This window comes from Rhyacophila brunnea, unplaced genomic scaffold, assembly GCF_057557595.1.
Source record: "Rhyacophila brunnea isolate RB1 unplaced genomic scaffold, BYU_Rbru_1.0 scaffold_12, whole genome shotgun sequence".
Classification (NCBI taxonomy): domain Eukaryota; kingdom Metazoa; phylum Arthropoda; class Insecta; order Trichoptera; family Rhyacophilidae; genus Rhyacophila; species Rhyacophila brunnea.
Window position 1 is genome coordinate 23,990,033 of NW_028232774.1, and position 18,952 is coordinate 24,008,984.

At 33.8% G+C, this 18,952-nt stretch overlaps 2 protein-coding genes across 2 annotated transcripts in view; one reads left to right on the forward strand and one right to left on the reverse strand.

The window, feature by feature from the left end:
• nvy (CBFA2/RUNX1 partner transcriptional co-repressor nervy) overlaps positions 1-5,742 on the forward strand; it is a 216,353-nt gene extending 210,611 nt beyond the window's left edge. Inside the window, exons 8-11 of the mRNA XM_085961023.1 lie at positions 372-508; positions 1,271-1,402; positions 3,554-3,661; positions 5,123-5,742. Of these exons, the coding sequence (XP_085817149.1) occupies positions 372-508; positions 1,271-1,402; positions 3,554-3,661; positions 5,123-5,476 (731 nt within the window). The 3' untranslated portion in view covers positions 5,477-5,742. The remainder of the gene's footprint in view (positions 1-371; positions 509-1,270; positions 1,403-3,553; positions 3,662-5,122) is intronic.
• A 7,112-nt stretch (positions 5,743-12,854) lies between these two features.
• On the reverse strand, positions 12,855-18,952 carry LOC147077953 (nucleolar protein 9). Its single transcript, XM_085961022.1, has 5 exons — positions 18,712-18,952; positions 17,537-18,603; positions 16,117-16,245; positions 15,126-15,449; positions 12,855-14,528 (listed from the first exon to the last, which is right to left on the reverse strand). Exons 1-5 carry the CDS (start codon positions 18,905-18,907, stop codon positions 14,259-14,261), a joined length of 1,986 nt encoding a protein of 661 aa, XP_085817148.1. The 5' UTR covers positions 18,908-18,952; the 3' UTR covers positions 12,855-14,258.

An 18,952-nucleotide genomic window follows, 5' to 3' on the forward strand; every position in this document is an offset into this window, starting at 1 on the left:
TTCGATAAGTATAGAATAGACCCGCAGGCCCTGAAGCTGACTGAATTCGTTGCACTTAATAATTATCGGCAAGAAGTTTAGTAATTTTTTTTCATAAAATAGAACTGTGAGCTTGAATAAAACACTATTCATAATACTGTTTGTGCAGGGATATTTACAGAAATAATAATAATTAGTGAATCAATTTCAATATTTTAAAACCTTTTTTTTTTATTTAAAATTTTTCAATAATTATTAGATAGGTATTAATAATTTTCATGTTTTTGTAAGGATCGTGGAATGGGGCAGCATTTTGGAATTTCACACGTAGGTGGCTGTCTCTTAGGGCGGGCCTGCTCTTATAGATAAATCTTAAATATAATATTTTTCAGGAAATGGCCAGGAGGCATATTCCCCTGAAGGTGCTGATATGAAAAGGGCGGCAGGAGAAATAATGGCTGCCACCGTTCGACAAACAGAAGAAAGAGTCGCAGAACTTCGCAGGCGAGCTGAAGAATCAGTTAATCAGGTGAACATCCAGTCTCTTCGTTTTATTTAAACGATTCAAATCTTTCCATAATATGTATGATAAACTTATGATCGAGAATTATTGATACCACTGATGTTTTCTAAACACTATACCCTCCATAAAACTTCTGGAGGAGTTTCACGGTGCCGCTTTAGTAATAAGGTAAACAAATACTGACTTTGAAGAATACTAAATATACGTGTAAAAATCATAGTCTATATTTGGCAATTATATTGGCTATTATATAATGTAAGGTAAGTATGTACTGTTCGACAATATGATCGATAAAGAAGTCCCGAATCCCGAGAAAAGATTCTCGAGATCCGGGATGGAAAATCTCGAAAATTTCTTGAGAATTCCCGTCGGGAAATTCCCGAAACCCAACTCTAGCGCAATGCGTGTTTAAATAATGTATCGGCTCTCTTTTTAGGTACAACACCTCTTCTTCTTCGCAATAAACAAATAGTTTACTAATAATAATTTAAAAATCATTCCTGATCATTTTAGACATACTGTTATTATAAAAGGTATCAAATTACGTCAATTTATAGATCTGTACACCACGGATTATGAGCGTTCCTCATTTGAAAACGGAAGTGCGAGGGAGGGGCTTGTTAGTTCACAATTTTAACACGTGGACAAGAAGTTCTTGTTCGACAGTAGATATTCACGTCATGTTAAACGCGAATTCACATATTGTGCGACGTACATAGTTAATTTTATTGCTGACTGTTACTATTCATTGTTTTATTGTGATGTCAGGTAAAGCGCCAAGCCGTGGCCGAGCTACAAAGGGCTGCAGCAGCCGAAAGAGCTCGCTTGGAGAGACTGCTGCGAATGCCTCCCAGCAGGCGAGCCACCAGTCAGTCACCGCCTCCGCCCGATCACCATAATGTAAGGATACCTCGTAGTTGTGTGACGTAATAGATTTTTTTGAATATGATATCCAAATTCTTCAGTCTTCAAAGAGGCTAAAATTAAATTTACTTTCATAGAAATGCTTTCTATATTCTGGCCGACATGTCATCATGGCCCTGCCCTCTTGGGATCAAACCCTCCCGTTGCTCTCTCTATCTGCCTGTTCCCTGTTTATCACACATACTCTCTTCATATCACATACATCTCAATGTCCATGCTGCCACTTTTGACATATCGGCCAGAACAAAAAAGTCATACTGTGGGCTGTGGCGATTGCTTCTCGAACGTTTGGTGTCATCAAATATTATTACTTGTACGAAGGTCGTGGACCGGACACGGGAACGGATAGGATTATATTAAAGAAGATGTCTTGTATTATTTCTGTTTTATTCACAGTTCTGGTATACAGATTAACGATAAATGGTTAGAATAGATGCCTGATGAACTCTCGGAATGTTGCATCAGAATTTTACTGTAAATGAATTTAATTACATGCTGTTAATCTGACTTCTGTAATATAAGTAATAATTAGTATCTGTTATGAATGAAGTTAGTTGTTTTTCAGGAGTTTCCTGTTCTGAGTTCAATAGTGCCATCTTGTGATTCAAATTCAAACAATACACATGGTGACATCATACCAAATCAGTTACTAATTTTTGGATAGGTGTCCCTATAAGGCACATAGGTACTCTAAGAATACCAGATACCTACTTCCACATTTTAAAAATCATTAATCATAATCAACCTGAGATTCAGATATGACCTCTACAGAGTGGAGGTTATATTAACAGACATTTTTAACTCTCTGTAATCTACGACTGTTAGAACCTCCATTTATGGTTCGGTTCCAGCGGAAACAACGAACGGGGTTCGGTTTCGGTTCTTTAAAAAAATAATATGCTTGCTTAGGTACTTATATTATACTTATGACTTTCCTACAGAGTTTAAGGCATATTATGGATATTTTATTGGGTCTAGGACGATTTGGCACCGAACAACTGGACGCCACGGAATTCGAAAATAAATATACGTTAGGTACTTAGGTATAGGTACTTTAAAAAAAAATATTCAATATTATTATTTATATTTCAATGATTATATTACGATTTAATAGTTGGTGAGAATGTAAATATGCAGACGTAAACAATGATTTAATCGTGCATATGTTTAAGTTTCAACGAAAAAAGAGTTTTTGATTTTATATAAAGCCTTAGGCATGGTAATTCTCAATCTGCGATAAAGAATGCATTATGTTAAGAGTAAAATGAATTCAAACTAATAAGTAGTAGACAGAAACTGATTAAAATACCTCGTCTACACGTGTCTACGACAGTGCGGCGTCCAATTGTCCGGAGGCCAGTCGTCCCATTCCCATTTTATTATGATATCAAAACTCAAAAAAGAAGTGTTTATTTTTTGACTGCATTTTCAACCTCAGTAATAAAAAAATATGTAAAACATCACATTCTAAATTATAATATGTATATGTGTATGCTGTGAGTTCTCAACTTACGACCACCTCGACTTACGACCATTAGACTTACTGCGAACAAAAAAATCCTAAAAAAAATTAAGTGTTATCACTCGCCGCATGCACTGCTGATGGAAATTAGATGTAGCAATCGATTGCGACAATTGCAATTCAAAGATTTGAAAAGTTGGACTCAGACACCGATAGATCTTCGTAGGTAGGTACCTCATTCAGTAAACGCTTGCCTGTTATAATGAAATTCGACTTACTACATAGGTGATGGAATGAAACCCCGTCGTAAATCTAGAACTCACTGTATGTCATATACCTAATAGAATAAAAATATTACAAAATTTATATATTTTTTTGTTAAGTGGAACGCCCTGACATTTTTACGAGATTCTGGGTCTAAAATAATTAAGGAGTTCTCAGGGTTTCAGTGTTCGGTCCTCATTCTATATCCTAGTCTAATACAAACACTTTAGATTGCCGGAACTTTTAATGGCCTTAACTAGCTGTTAAGAATACTTTCTGAAAAGGTAGTACGAACTCTTCTACTTATAAATAATCCAAAAAAAAATTGTTATGTCCCATTTCACTAAGAGTGAATGATTGATAATAATTAATGTTAACAATAAATTTCTGCATTTCTGTAGTCCTGTTGGAATTGCGGTCGGAAAGCTCAGGAGACTTGCAGCGGTTGCAATGTGGCACGATACTGCGGTGCATTCTGCCAACACAAGGACTGGGAAAATCATCATCAGGTAATCATTAAATGATTTCCAGTACATACATACTTACCTAAGATTAAGACACACCTGGTGGGATATTAAATTAGTTGTTATACATATTAAAAAATATAGGTACAGTTTCAATGAATTTATTATATTCAAATTGATATAATAAATAATTTCATGACAAATCCATGGTACAGTAGTAGCATTGGCCTCTGGAGCCATGGTTTGTGGGCTCAAATCCTGCATCTAACAAATTTCACATGTCAGTTTTTTTATCAACTTGTGTTTGATCAATAAGTAAGGACGCAATAGATTATGTAAATGAGTAACAATCATTCCTCAGTAAAAAGGTCTGTTAATATAATCTTCACGCTGCGTTTCCCAAAATGATAATAATTTATATTATTGTCTACAATAAGAAATATTTTACATTAATTTATTGATGTAAATAGAGTAGACATCTTTAATATGAGGTAGGTAGAGTGAAGGTATAGTTATAATTTATGGAATTGTCTAGTGTTAAATGAAATAGTGACGGAGTTTCTTCTAAAAAAAAATCTGTTGTAAACATACCATATTAGAGTGATGATTGATAATTTTGACAGAAAACAAGAGATAGTCAGAGCGACGCCGAGCAAGACAAAGCGAAGCATTAGACTTGAAATAAGTACAGATGAGAAATAGTTACTATAACAATAATCTCATTCGCCTTGCCTAATATTGCAGCGCACTGGAAAAAATTGCATCTGCCATGTTCAATGTTACATTATAATTAATATATAAAACTATAATAAAACACCTACATACTGTTACACCTCCGAATGGTCCCCATTTGGGGATGTCTCTGTGTATCTGGAGAGGCCCGAGTCGGTATCAAATCCAACAAATAGTAATGGCTGATTGCGAAAATAATTAAATAATGTTAAATATCTGACCGGCAACATTGTCTGAATGCCGTTAAAAAAAAATACGAATGGCAACGCCACATTTTGTACGGCTCGCAAGTGACCGTTTGTTTTAGCGGGAGAAGCGTTTTTGACAGCAACGCAGTAAGCAGTGTTAACCTCGCTATCCGTCAAAACCATAAATTGAAAAGAATTTGTATAAAAATGTAACTGCTTAGAATATATTAACGTAAATATACCTTGCCGTTTCCAAAACAATTCCGGTGTGTTATTTGTTCACCTCCAAGTCCTAAATCCAGACGAAAATCCATACAACGAAGCAAAAGTGACAGCATGTTTTCACTTTCCAAAATGGAGGGAAATGACAATACCTTTTTCAGTTGAATATTTTACAGAATATTACAGTATTATCTATTTGACCTGTGTTCGACACTGTTGCAAACTATAAATTGAAGGGCATATCGGAGTAAACATTTTCTCTAAAAGAGCACATAAACTTTTATTTCAACCTATAAGAAAACTTTATAAATCCCATATAACTACTGGTGATAATCATAATTATTATAATCCTTTTTATTTAAAGGTGTGCTGCGGCCGAGATCAAAAGCCTCCATCATCTTCTCTACTCACCGTCACATCACCCCCGACGCAACAACCGAAACCGTCACAACTCACCAGGTCTTCAACTCCAGTCACCAGCTCAACCTCAAACGACCGAATAACTCTAACAGCAGACCGCCTCACCCTCGCCACAGATAGACTGACGGAAAACCGACTATCGCTATCATCCTTGAACAACGCCGAGCGACTATTGACGTCGACGACCCAAGAGAGACTCGGGTTGGGAGTGTCGGGGGGACAGAACTCGGACAGGATAACTTTGGCGGGGCTGGGAGGCGGGCAGGGTCTGGTCAGCGGAGTTGGCGGTAAGAAATGACGCATTTCAAAGGCGGCACTGGCACCGGCATCCGATCCACAGCATTCCCAGAGCAACAGCGAGCACAGACCGCATAAAAAAGTGCGACGATGAAGTTAATTATTAAGAACACTCTTCTTTTCATATTGCTGAGAAGAAATAATAAATATTGAATATTTATAACGCATCGTACTTTACCTTCGCAACTTTCAAATGACATGTCTATTTCCAAAAACTTCATATGGTCAAAATGTAACGAAAAACTTTCAAAACCTACCAAACACATAACAAAAAAATGTTTAAAAATTTAATGACTATAAATACAGACACCGATTATTTAAAATGTCCCAATGAAATGTCATTATATTCAATTTATATTTATTGTGATGTAATAGCGCCTGTACACGTGCATAGATTTACTTGCACCAATAATGTGTATTTTAAGCTACCGCGATAATAACTGTTTAAACGTAAAAGTGCTGACTGTCTCGCTAATCTCATTCTTCAAGAGTAAGCGAGACGCGATGTTATCATCTTATGATACTATTTGACAGTTGTGTAAATCGGTTAATCCCAAAATGAGTCTGCACGGTGTAGTTCGTTTTTTACCGGCAGGTTTGCCACAGATATCGAAGTCCAATTGTCGTGTGAAAATTCTGTACGATAATACGTGTTTATACGTGCATATTTTTGTTATGGCCGTGATAATACACACTAATAAATCCGTGCACGTTTAATAAGGGTATAAGGTTTATTGGCTAACAATATAATGAAAGTGATATTAAAATCAATCACTTACTTAAAACTGATAAATGTCAATAAATTGTGGACATATCAGTTTTTGGAAAATAGGCGCAATATTTATAATTCTGTCTTCACTTACGCCTATATTTATTTGAAAAGAGAATTGTTTCTAAGTCTGATGCGTTGAAAATAATTGAACCCACTTCATAGTAACTCTAAATTTTCTGTACCTAGGTATATGTTAAAACATTTCCTATCACGAATCTCGTCTACAGCAAATAAACCCTTTTCAAATTCACAAAATATTTACTATTTAATATTAAGAATATGTCTTTCTTTTATATTATTATACTGTAAGTAGATCTCCTTTTGTGATTATAGATTAAATAATGAAATCTCACCAATAAACTAACGTTAAACACCTACTATATTATAATATTATAATATAATTTCCTAGTCTTCAATGTTATATAGCAAGGTATAAATTCAACTTTACTATTGTAAGTAAATTTCGTTTTATATTGTTTCTATGTTCCTTAATAGTTTGTAGTTTAATTATTATAATAATGGGACCGCGTTGTGTAAATTTATAGATCAATCAGTGGCCTGTCAGGACAATAGTCTTAATTTAGGGGGAGGTACTAATCTTGGCCTTACTCGCTCACTTTTAGTCTTTCTTTTTTAAATAAATTTAATTTTTGTACACTTGGAACCCAGCTATTATTAATATACTGATATTATTGATTTGAAAGTTTAGATACAATATGTTAACCTTTTCTTTACGGCGCTAATAAATTCTGTCCATTCTGATGATGTCAACTTGGGTTACCGTACGAGATTGACAATAGTACAGTAGGTAAGAGGGAAATGCCTATTTTGGCAATGTAAATAAATCTAACAAGGTTTCATCATTATTTGCTATCTATAAATTAATTGATCACAATATCAAAACTTATTATACGAATATTTCCTTACATTCTTACAGCTTACAAGTCATAATACTATCTTGATCTCACCCTTTACTTTCATATCTCTTTCACACAATTGAGTATGTTTCTCTTTGTTGCATATACTTTTAGATCTATCTCTATCATTGCCGACTCAAGTAGAGAGCCGATACTTTTCCAACGACTGGTCATACTTTTTCCGCCCCTCCCGTTGTTGTCTATGGATGACCGGTCATTATCTGTCATTGTTCTATAGAGCAGTGCTCCGCAACCGTTATGCCGCGAGACAATGCTAGGTGTGCTGCGGTGCATTGCTCCTAATAAAAAAACACAAATAATTTTGTATATTATGCATTTGCGGACATGGCTGGTAATATATTTGAGCACCTTCATGAACCTAATATAGATGAGTTACATGATAAATAATACACTAGCATAGATCAATGCTACATATTTTTGGAAATCTAAATTACCACCGGTTTTTGTGTGAAGGACTAGTCTGACTTTGACAGCATTGCTGATGAATAACAGGAATGTATATTATTTATAAATAACACTGATAGTTAATATATTTCATTTGAGAATTTTTTATAATTCAATTTGAAACGAGAAAGGGCGAATCAATATGTCAAGAAATCTGGGATCTGATTTTGACAGCTGAACAGTGGACCACTCGTTGCTTGTGCAAAAAGATATGCTCAGGCTTTATTAAATTAAAGATGGCGCTGATCTCTATTGTAAATTAAATCTGACAGATAAATTTCAATTATATTATGTATTTACTGGATAATGCTATCAATTTCGAAAATAATAACATTTTAGTTAGATGCCATATTGATGATTTTAAGAATAGCCAAAATATTAAGATGACAAAGTGCATAATATTAACTGAAATATTTACAGTTTATTGGGTTAACCTAACGTAACATTACAGTAATGGGAGTTACACAACTTGAAGCAAATTGCTATCTATTTAATATATGCGTTATCATGTAATTACTTGAAATATAAATAAATACCAAAACCTCAAAACAATCTACCATAAACATAAGAATAACCACCTGCTTAGTAACTGTGAGCTATCATATCGACCGTGTTTAGGAAAAAGGACGTAACCCTCACTGAACAAATTTTACGGGAGAGACAAAAAACATTTTTTGAGAGATTTTAGTTCAATATTTATTAAAAAATAGGCACAGACATTGGGTGCATGATGATTGATGATTTGGTATAATATATTTTCGATCTAATAATAATTAACGAAGTTATTACAGAAAAATCATTCAAATTGCGGATAAATGCTTTTTCCCATAAGTTAAAAATTAATTAATCTCAATTAAAACCTGAATTTAGATAATAGTTCGGCATTTGCGGCTTACTTCCTTTTTATAGAACGTGTATTTACTTGTAAACATTGTTAATATCTAATAAAAGCACTTTCAAAAGAAAAATCGAGGGTTACGCACTTTTTCCTAAACAGTCAATATATCAGACGTTTCAAAGTGGCAGATTGTAAATTGTTTTAATAAGTAATGCTATTTCTACAATAGGCCGTGACATGTATTTTTACGGTGGTTAAAATGCGTTGGGCTACTTCACAAGTACCTACCAAAGCTTTGTCATCTCTCAAATATCTATGTAATGGCGCTCAAAACTCTGTTATTGTTGAATGTTTAAATTATTCTTATTTTATTTGAACAGATGGCATTCATTACTCTTTTTTTATATCTTGATCTATGAATACATAACGAGGTCCAATAACTTTGTATAAAATTTACTATCCACATAAATAATTTCACATGGAGGTGTATAAATTGTCAGGAGAGAGGACAGTACATATAAAGTTAAAAACATTTATATATGACTTTCACGGATCGTTTCCACCATGAACACGAGACGAAGAGACAGAGTGGTGGCTACAATGCCAAATATTGCAAATACTTACACACCCTCCAAATACAGACAGTTTTTGTACTTCCATGTTTCAATGTGACTGAATAATCATAGACACTGAAAATTACACACCTTTAGTTTTGTATGTCATGTAATTAATTCTTTGTGGGATTGATGTAATATTATTAGAAATATTATTTATGAATGTATTGATGGTATAATCATAAGCAATTTATTGGAAGAAATTGTAATGAGCATCCCCATAATCGAAAGAGTTTTATCTTGACTACAGGTCTGACTATTTTGTATTGTAATTATTTTATAAATAATGAACTTGGATATTTCAGATTTCACGAAGGAAAATAACACAATTGTTTGGTTGTCATGAATGGGGCTGCACCTTACATATGACATTCAAGTCTAATACCAAATTCTCTATCAGACTGTGTATTATTTGTTAAATACAATAAGATTATCATAATGCACATTGCTCATCGTGAATTATTTATTAAGAGTGTGTATGACTGGAGATAAATACTATTTCACCAATGAGAATATTACCGAAACTTTAAATTCAACATGACACACAACTGTCCGAAAACAAGACCTCGTCGATAACCGAAAGTCGCTCTAGTCGCATATGGAAGACTTCTCAGTGACGTACCTGTCATGGCGGCAACGCGTGTTTAAATAATGTATCGGCTCTCTTTTTAGATGCGACTCCTTATCTTCTTCGCAATAAACCATAAGTTTACTAATAGTAATTTTAATATCACCCTTATCGTTTTATATATATTTTTATTATAAAAAGCATCAAATTACGTAAATTCATAGATCCGTACACCACGAAAGCGTAAAATGAAATGATAAATTTAAGGGCGTTCCTCATTTCAAACGGAAGTACGATTAACTGTATAGAAAGGGGCTTGTTAGTTCACAGTTTTAACATGTAGACAAGAAGTTCTTGTTCGACAATACAGTAAAAATTTTATAGCATGTCATTTGCCAAAACGAATGTTCTATCTCTCGTTCACAATAAAAGCATCTATAAATAATAAAATAAGTACTATACGAACTTTTAAATAATATAGTATCCTAAATTTACATTCATAAAACGTTATGTCGAACAATCCGTGGAAGGAAAGCGACAATGATATTCGTGTTTGCGAAGTGACAAGCTATTTTGTGGATACTATAAGACGACATAGACGAACAATACTTTTTTAATGTAAAAAAAACCTGCTGCTTTTCTCTCGAGACATCTTTGAAGTTTGTTAAAACATGACATGCGGGTTAATGACAGTCTAGAGATTATGGCAATTTAACCATACGCTACAAGCATGCACTAGCGAAGTCAATTTTGTCGACGGTACCAAAGAATTGTTTCCAATTGGCTCCGTGTGTGTCAGTAATATATGCTTTGTGAATGTCAACCAAATTACATGAATGAAATGAAAAAGTTTGAGAACATATACATCAAATTATTGTAATCTCCGTGTATTTAATTTTCCATGTTAGCTTACTGATTGGTGTAGTGTGTCCATCATTATTCACTTCTCTCAAAAACATTGCAGTGAGGATTGCTGCGCTATTTATTGGATTAAAGAATGATGGTAGTTTTCCTTGAGGGTTTCACTTCATTGTGTAAACCAGTGACTTTCAAAATTACTCATTTCACAGATAGATGATAAAAAAAAATTAAAGCTATGGGATCAACTCTCAAAAGTTAGTATTATACACATTCTTTTCATAATTTTCCAACCCTTCAGTATGTGCCGCGTCCAAGAAACGCATGATCTGCCACAGGATATCCTCTGCAGCTATCATTTCATTCAGATATTGAATCTATTTGGTCTCCTCTCCACATTAACTTCTTAAAAGTATTTTTGAAACCATCCAATCAAAAACCAATTCTATAGCGAAAGAGAAAACATTTGCGGTCACAAACTGGTTCGACAATCAAAGGCAAAATCTTTCATTGTGACACCGCATTGAACATTAGTATTGTAATCTCCTTTAAACTTACATTAATACCTCAATGCAACGGACTAATACGAATGAGATCGAAGTCTATTAAATCGACATCTGCAAAATTGAGGTTTTCCTATATTGTGGATCTCTGCATTTCAATAAGTTACTTCAGGAACCATTGATTGATGTTAAATTATAAATATTTGATTCGGGAAAGTGCATATAATATTAAAATGATGAAACGTCTCTAGTTGTTAGCAATAGTTTTTATATCGAAATATGATATTTTATGTTATTAAATGTTACAATTCTTTGTTAAGTATATTTATATCATGTCTTTGTAAATATAATACCTCCTAAACTGCAATATTAATGACCAAAAGTTATTGTTTGTAAAGTATTATTAGATGATAATATTATGTGTTTATAAATAGGATAATTAACTAATATAATAATGTATTAAGTTATTTATGTTTTATATTATGGGATTGAAAAATAGTACCAGGGTTACCATTTTTTTTTTATCGTAAATTTCAATAACCTTTTTTAATGAAATTTTCTGGGAATAGGACTTTTAAAGGAGAAGCATATTTTGAATTAAGCCTCTTCCACGATACATCGCAAATCAGAGTCGTTCAACTGCAACACAACCGATCAGAAACATGCAGCACAGCGGCATCCATGACGTCAGCTTCTACGGCAGTGTGTTGATGATGCTGATGATTTCTAGCAAATACTACATCAGAATTATTTTGTCATACCGCTTTTCGCTAAAACAGTTTATTTTAAATTATGGCGTAATTTCTATTTAGAGCCCTTTTTTCTATATTGAAAAGAATACTTTTCCATATATTTCGACATCGGGATCAAATAATGTAGGGTATCCATGAAATGCATGTGTGTATAAGAATAAAAAAAGGAGTTATTTGGACAATGAATGTGTCATGAAAAGTCATTATCAACTTGCATCATACAATTCAAAAAATTACACATGACCAAAATTACTTGGCTGCTAGTTGACCTAAATGAATTTATCGGTTACATGTAAATTGTACGTTTTATATTTCACCGTAGCACAGTTCGCCGTGAACTTTTTTATCAGAAAGAGATGACCGTATACTATATGGTTATCTCTATACCACCTAGATGAAAAAGTTACGTGTTGTTCTTAGAGCAGTACAGACAATAATGTTCCAATTTAAACCTAACCCTAACCTATCTAACGAATAATCCAGTATATTGGCTATTTTCAAAATTTATTTGTCGCTGGCTTCCTGTACAAAAACCGTGTATGTACTATACGATCCAGAGGTTGAACTGTCTTTAATAACGACCATTTATTTCCGATACAACATTTCACGGTGATGTGTAATACGGCGAATTGCATATTATGTACAAATTTCCGGACACGGAATTTATCATTTCAAACAAGGAATGAATATCCTAATTGGCACAAAGGAGAATGTTATACTGAATACTTCCAAGATTTTATTCCATGTTTTCTGTTAAAAATGTATTATTCAAATAAAATATTTTATTTTAAATGTTCTGAAGCTTAAGCGTCGGACTATAGCGTCGTGGGTCCCAGGTTCGAATCCTGGGTCTGATAAGTACGCATATTGTCTTTCAATTTGTGTATGAGTCCAGAGTATGGACCTAATAGGTTGAGCAAGTAGCCGACATCCATTTCTCATAAAAACAAAATCTGTTAATACCAACCTGTGGAGGCCCATATTATTTTATTAGGATCGGACATAGTCGAAGTAAAGATGAAATTTCATATTTAGTTCGGTAATCCCTGGTAGGTTTGTTCAAGGTGAATAAATGAAACAACCAAAGAGTGAACAGATTGTCTTCGTAAAATTATGAAGAAATATTTATATATAATATCCCAGTTAATTTATAAGTAATTTTAATATTTAAAGATACCAGTCCAACTCGAAACAAAATACAAATTAACTACCTATCTTTATATTTACTGCCCCTTATATTTATATGGTTCTTTCTTATAGTGAATGTCTTTTTTAAAAATACCAGTTGCAGGTCCGCGACAGATAAGATATCACAAATCACATAGAAGCCCTGGTACTAATTATTTACTTAAAAAAACCTTCTTGGAGTACCTGTGCTTAAAGATAGACAACTTGGTGAACTATAAAATAAATAAGTAATTGAAAGTACCCATAAATAATAACATCATGAACTAAATAAAACGCAATGAAAAGTAATTCATTTGTTTTCATTGTTAATTGAATATTAATTAGACCTAAAAATAACCCTGCCGTGTTATGTCTAAATGTGAAAATTATGTAAATTTGTTTCCGATGTAAAAAAAATGCAATGATTTTAAATTATTATAATGATGACGAATCGAAATTAATATAATATATTGCCCCTATGTAAATAAACTACAAACTACTTTAAAAAAATGATTGTTTTATTTATAATAAGTATTTCATATTTTTTACATGTACATACCATATATTTTATCTACCAGCGAAATGAAACATTATTTAAAAAAGTATTTGTACTTTTTGTATTTGTAAAATCCATAACATTCAAAACACAAACATATTTCAAATTACAAGTGTGTTCGTCACTTGGTTACATTATAAAGATTACATTAACATAATATGTATTTCGCTCATATGACGAATTTTATCAATTACAAAAATGTTGAAAAAAATCTTTTTCTATACAGATGGAGTAAAAATTTAGATTCGCATACTTAGTTAATTAGATACATGATTACACATGTAGATATAAATTGTCCCAAGCAGCTTTTACAGTGCAGCTAGCAATGACATTTAAACAGCAGTGGCGAAAGGGTGGAGGTAGGTTAAGATCTGACATAAATAGTGCACACTAAACTTTCAGACATACTTATTTGTTTTCATTATACTAATACAAATGCAGATAGTTTTTAAACTTCGATCAAACCCTGCATAAACCAAACCATAATAGATAAAAAATATTCTTATATCTGTAAAATATCTAGTTATGAATGATTTAATGACATAATTTTAGATATTTTATAATTTATTAGAAGAATATTTTTAATCCAGTTGTCATGGTTTGCTTTGGGCAGGGTTTAATTGAATTTTAAAAACTAACCAGCTCCATCTGCAATTTGCAACCTGCAATTATGTACAAAATAAGGCCTCCACACCTCACCATTGCTAATCAGTATTAGAAGAGAAATTCAAAAGTACCAGAACAAAAAATCTTTCTTGAAGAGTGTTCTATTATCATGAAGTCTTAGTAATTATATCCTTGAAAACGTTCTTTGTTCTCTCTTCTTTATCGAGAGACGACTGCCAACTCTGAAAAGATTTCTTGTACAGCTCCACCTTTAGTTTAGTAGCTACGACTTGACCGAACATTGTAGAGTTTAAAATGAGGCTTTTTTCTGAAAGTTCTTCCATTATTTTGACTTTCTGTTCAAAACTGGACGTCTTGAATATCTTTTCTATAGCCCTGGATCCATATTTCGATATGGCAAGCTCCTGGAATGTTCCCTGCAAAGAAATATATGCATTACATATGTGTAGCAATCAGACCACTCAACATTACAAGGGTGACATACTTTAATATATCGTATGTTTTGTTGTCAAAACAAAACAAAGTGACGAAAGCCATTGCCAGCATTTCGCAGCTAGATCAATAGTGTCTACTATGATTTTTTTAACTGCAACAAAGTCTCTTGGAATATATGGACTGCATTTGTATAAATAGCAAGGACGATCCTTAACTCGTCCATCACTTGGTCGGAGTCCGGTCACTCGACACAGTCAACCGTCATTCCACTCGAGTCCAGTCTCTCGGTTATATTAACAGCTCGGTACATCAATAGTCAGTTCATTAATATAGTCAATCTCGTCATTACATCCGTACCCACGATTACATTACTCTGTCATCTTTATCATTGTATTTATTTATTCTTGTATTGATAAATAAATTCTCTCCTCACAACATCCAAAGAACTATGTACTTCATTATCTTCACACACATCATCAACCCTTCATATGTAACAGATTACATGATTATTCATGTGTTTTAAACTTAAATTTTAAATGAAATAATGGAATAAGAACACAATAAAAAATTCTAAATACCTTCAGCTTCCTCGTAAGAACCTCCCTCGATTTAGCTCCAACAAATTGTCCTTCAAAGAATCCATCAGCAATGTGAGAGCCTTTCGCATCACAAAATAAAGTCACGAGTTCCCTGGTCCCCATCGCCAAGAAGCTATCAATGACCCTCTTAGGTCTCTGGAACCCCAACAGTGTCTGCAGAATGACAGAGCCGTGCACACTTACGAAATACGGTTCGCTGTGTTTACTCAGGTCCACTCGGTCCATGGGAAGGAGTCGGGCGCATAAGACGGCAAAGTGTTTGTGGTTTTCCGAGTCTGAGCATTTAAGGGCTTGCTCCAAGGCCTACAATAAAAATATTAATATTATTATGGAAATAATATGTATTTTCCTATCATAACACCAATATTAAGACGCTTGTAAACGGGTTACATTTTACAGGAATGTGTGGCAAAATGCCAAACACGTAAAACTGCTGTTCCACTATAAATTTGCATTTATGGTGCAGCTAACCATGACATTTACGCAGCAGTGGCGAAGGGTGGAGGTTAGCTGTGGAGATTCGGCATAAACAGTGCACACTAAGCTCAGTCAGTAATATTTATTTGTTTTCATTGAACTAGGAATACAAATTGTAGATGGTGTTGATTAGGATTTTACATTCAATCAAACCCTACCTAAACTAAACCACAATATGTAGATACAAAATATTCTTCGATCTATAAAATATCTAGTTATGTATGATTTAAGTAGGGTTTCATTGAATTTTAAAAACTAACTAACACCATTTGCGAATTGTATTCTTAGTTCAATGAAAACAAATAAGTATGTCTGACAAAGTTTAATGTGGACTATTTGTGTTGTATCACTACCGCCTTCGCCACTGGTATGTATGATCGATGACAAAACTGTTTTTTGCCAGTTTGATTACGTTACAGTACCAAGCAATTGCAAGTTGAATTGGTTTTTGAAAGTTTCACAAAAAACGCATTAATAATGATTCTTTTTTTACCTGAATAAACTTCACTTGTTTACATTGCAATCTGTGACAGGCTTTGACAATAGCAACAATCACACCGGTATTACTGCATTTGAGTATTTTATCAAATTTGTCGGCCAGCTCATCAAACATTGGTTCAAACTGGAAACATAAAATAATAATCGTATCAGTTAGTACAGCTACAGCTAAAAACACAGCTCCGCATAGATGAGTTTTTGCATATGGAATCCAAACTATCGATATCCAAAACTCAACTGATTCCTTATAAACAAATTTTGTTCTCTCCTCAGCCTACATAAAGTTAGATGGAAATTGGATCCTGAATGGGTCTTGTATTCAATAGTACCGTAGAACCTCGATATAACGGACTTATGACAAATGTGAAAATTGTTAAACACATCCTGTTAATGCTATACATGTTGAAATCCAAGTATAAACAATGTTAGCGACGTCATTCCTCTCGCACTCGAATTCAAATCATAATGCCGTTGTGCTCGTATACTGAACGTAGCACTAACGTTTGCAAGCAGCAGTTTAATGTGTTTACTCAAAGTGAATGGATGCATTTATTACTCCATTCAATAAGTTCGTTAGAAGTAGGTGACGGTGACCCTGAGTTATCACATCATGACTGAAAGTGAAATTGTTTTGGAAAATGAGGATGGAAGTGAAGATAGCGAGGAAGAAACAGCACTGTTTTATGAAATTCAATTATATTAAACGCATTTTCGTAATTTTCGAGTTAATTATAAAAAAACAGCAGACTTCAAAAGTGCAAACAAAACTTGATTCTTTTTTCAAAGTAGGATTACCGAAAGCATGCGCGTCGACATCGAACATTGATGTCACTCTACAACGGGTGTGTCTGGATATATCATCCGAAGACGAATAAACAGGATTTATGTTTTTATATAACAAACCCCCCCCACCAACATCAGTCCATTATATTGAGGTTCTACTGTACAATAAAGATGTGTATTAGGCTCCCATATCTTGTGTTATCAAAAATCTGTTGTGGTTGTTTGTAAGACAGAGAGAAGTGAAGTCATATCTAATTTCAACTTCCTGTGTCATGTCTGCAATAAGGGAAGAGCAGTATACTGCATTAATATGTAATTTCCTGAAGAAAGCAGCTATCAAAGCATATGAAGCCATCATTGTAACTGTGAATCAGTGAATATTTTGAGGCGCTCTTTGGATTTAACCACAGCGCCGAAGTGCTTATTTTTAAACTCTCTGACGTAATATACGTAAAATTCCATATAATATGCAGCAACATTTTTGCTATAATGTCATGTCATCTGTACATATTGTAATCATGTTACCTAATGCGGGACTCTAGGATAGCGTAACAATCAAAACATGATTTTCTCAAACAAATGGCTGACAGCTTTAATTTTATAAATTAAACAATCTAATACAAACTACATACCTCTTCTTTCATTTCACAATTGTCAAATAGTCGTTGCACAGTAAAATTCAACCCCGGCATTGTTGACAAGACTTCAAGCCTATTTATAAACAACTTTGCATAAACTTGTGTGTATATCTTTGATCTGGAAACCTGAATTATCGCTTCCAGTAACCGTACAGCTGGTACTGAATCGAATACGGGTGGCAAATTCAAAGGTTTTATTGAACTATCTTCATCGACATCTTCCAAATTGATATCTTTAATATCCTTTTTATCGTCAGTGTCCTCATTAGGATTAGTTACAGTAAAGCTTTCATCCAAGAGTTTTTTGCTTATTGATCTGCATTGTTTTTTGCTTGTATTCTTTAACGCGTATATAAGAATTTGTAATAACCCAGATGTGAGCGTTTCGTATGGCATGTCGACAAATTGGGGCCACAATGACAACCGCGTTGCATGTTCTTTAACAATATCCTTAAATTCATCAGGAACGTTACGGTAAACGAGAGGCATACTGTGTTTATTATTATTAACTTTTGGTTGGTCGGCGTTTTTATTACCGAATAAATTTTCTTTTGGTTTTTCACAAGGTGCTGAAACAACACCTCCGAGACATTTTATGGACGTGCGGAGGATTCTATTCGCGGACGGATCCCAAACAAAATCTTCTAAATTATTTAATAAATATTTTGACATTTTTATAGTGTACGCGTGACATTTTTCAACATGCTCTTGCGGGTAAGTTGCTACTGATTCTTTTTTAATTTCTTCCGTTTCTGTCTTTGCTTTTTTCAATGGTGGCTGATCTGAGTCGTCGTCTTCTTTTTCTTCTACCACCGGCTGTGATTGAAGATGTTGCGTGGCTCTGTTGCAACAAACTGTCAATAGCTGTTCCAGAACGAAGCTTGAAAAGTTATCAGAACTCAAAACGCGGAGTTCGTCAGAAAAAGCAGTCATAAACCGCTCGAGAGCTTCAGGGGAAGCGTAAGGAAGAAGTTGTTCAACAATTCTACAGCCGAGTTGGTTACAAGAAAGAGTTATCTCTTCATCGATAGTTCGCTCCAAAACATTGTTGACAAAGTTACCTAAAAGTGAAAGTACAATGTTTTTACAACGTATTTTGAAACAAGTTTCATATAGCGCGCGTATTGTACATAATTTATTAAATTAAAGTCGTGTTATTGAATATTTACCCTTTTCTTCGTCGTCGTCAAAGCCATTTTTCATCACTTCTAATATGCCAACGAAATAATGATACATGTCCTCAGATATCTTGGAGCCCCTTCCCCAGCATCCCTTTTTTTCGTATTTCTTTGCATTTGATAAAAGGGTTTTCTTTTTCTTCCATTTACGTTTGGGAGGCGCTCGAGAAGTATTAGGAGAATCCATGATAAAAGCACGTGTATTAGGTTAGTATTTATTTATTATGACAAT

What these genes read in the sequence shown, in the direction of transcription:
- LOC147077953 (XM_085961022.1), bottom strand. Translation starts at nt 18,907, where the DNA reads ATGGATTCTCCTAATACTTCTCGAGCGCCTCCCAAACGTAAATGGAAG. An exon ending in ATTGTGAAATGAAAGAAGAG is followed by an intron (nt 16,246 to 17,536) that starts GTATGTAGTTTG and finishes TTATGTTTCCAG; the next exon opens with TTTGAACCAATGTTTGATGA. An exon ending in TTCTTACGAGGAAGCTGAAG is followed by an intron (nt 14,529 to 15,125) that starts GTATTTAGAATT and finishes ATTTCTTTGCAG; the next exon opens with GGAACATTCCAGGAGCTTGC.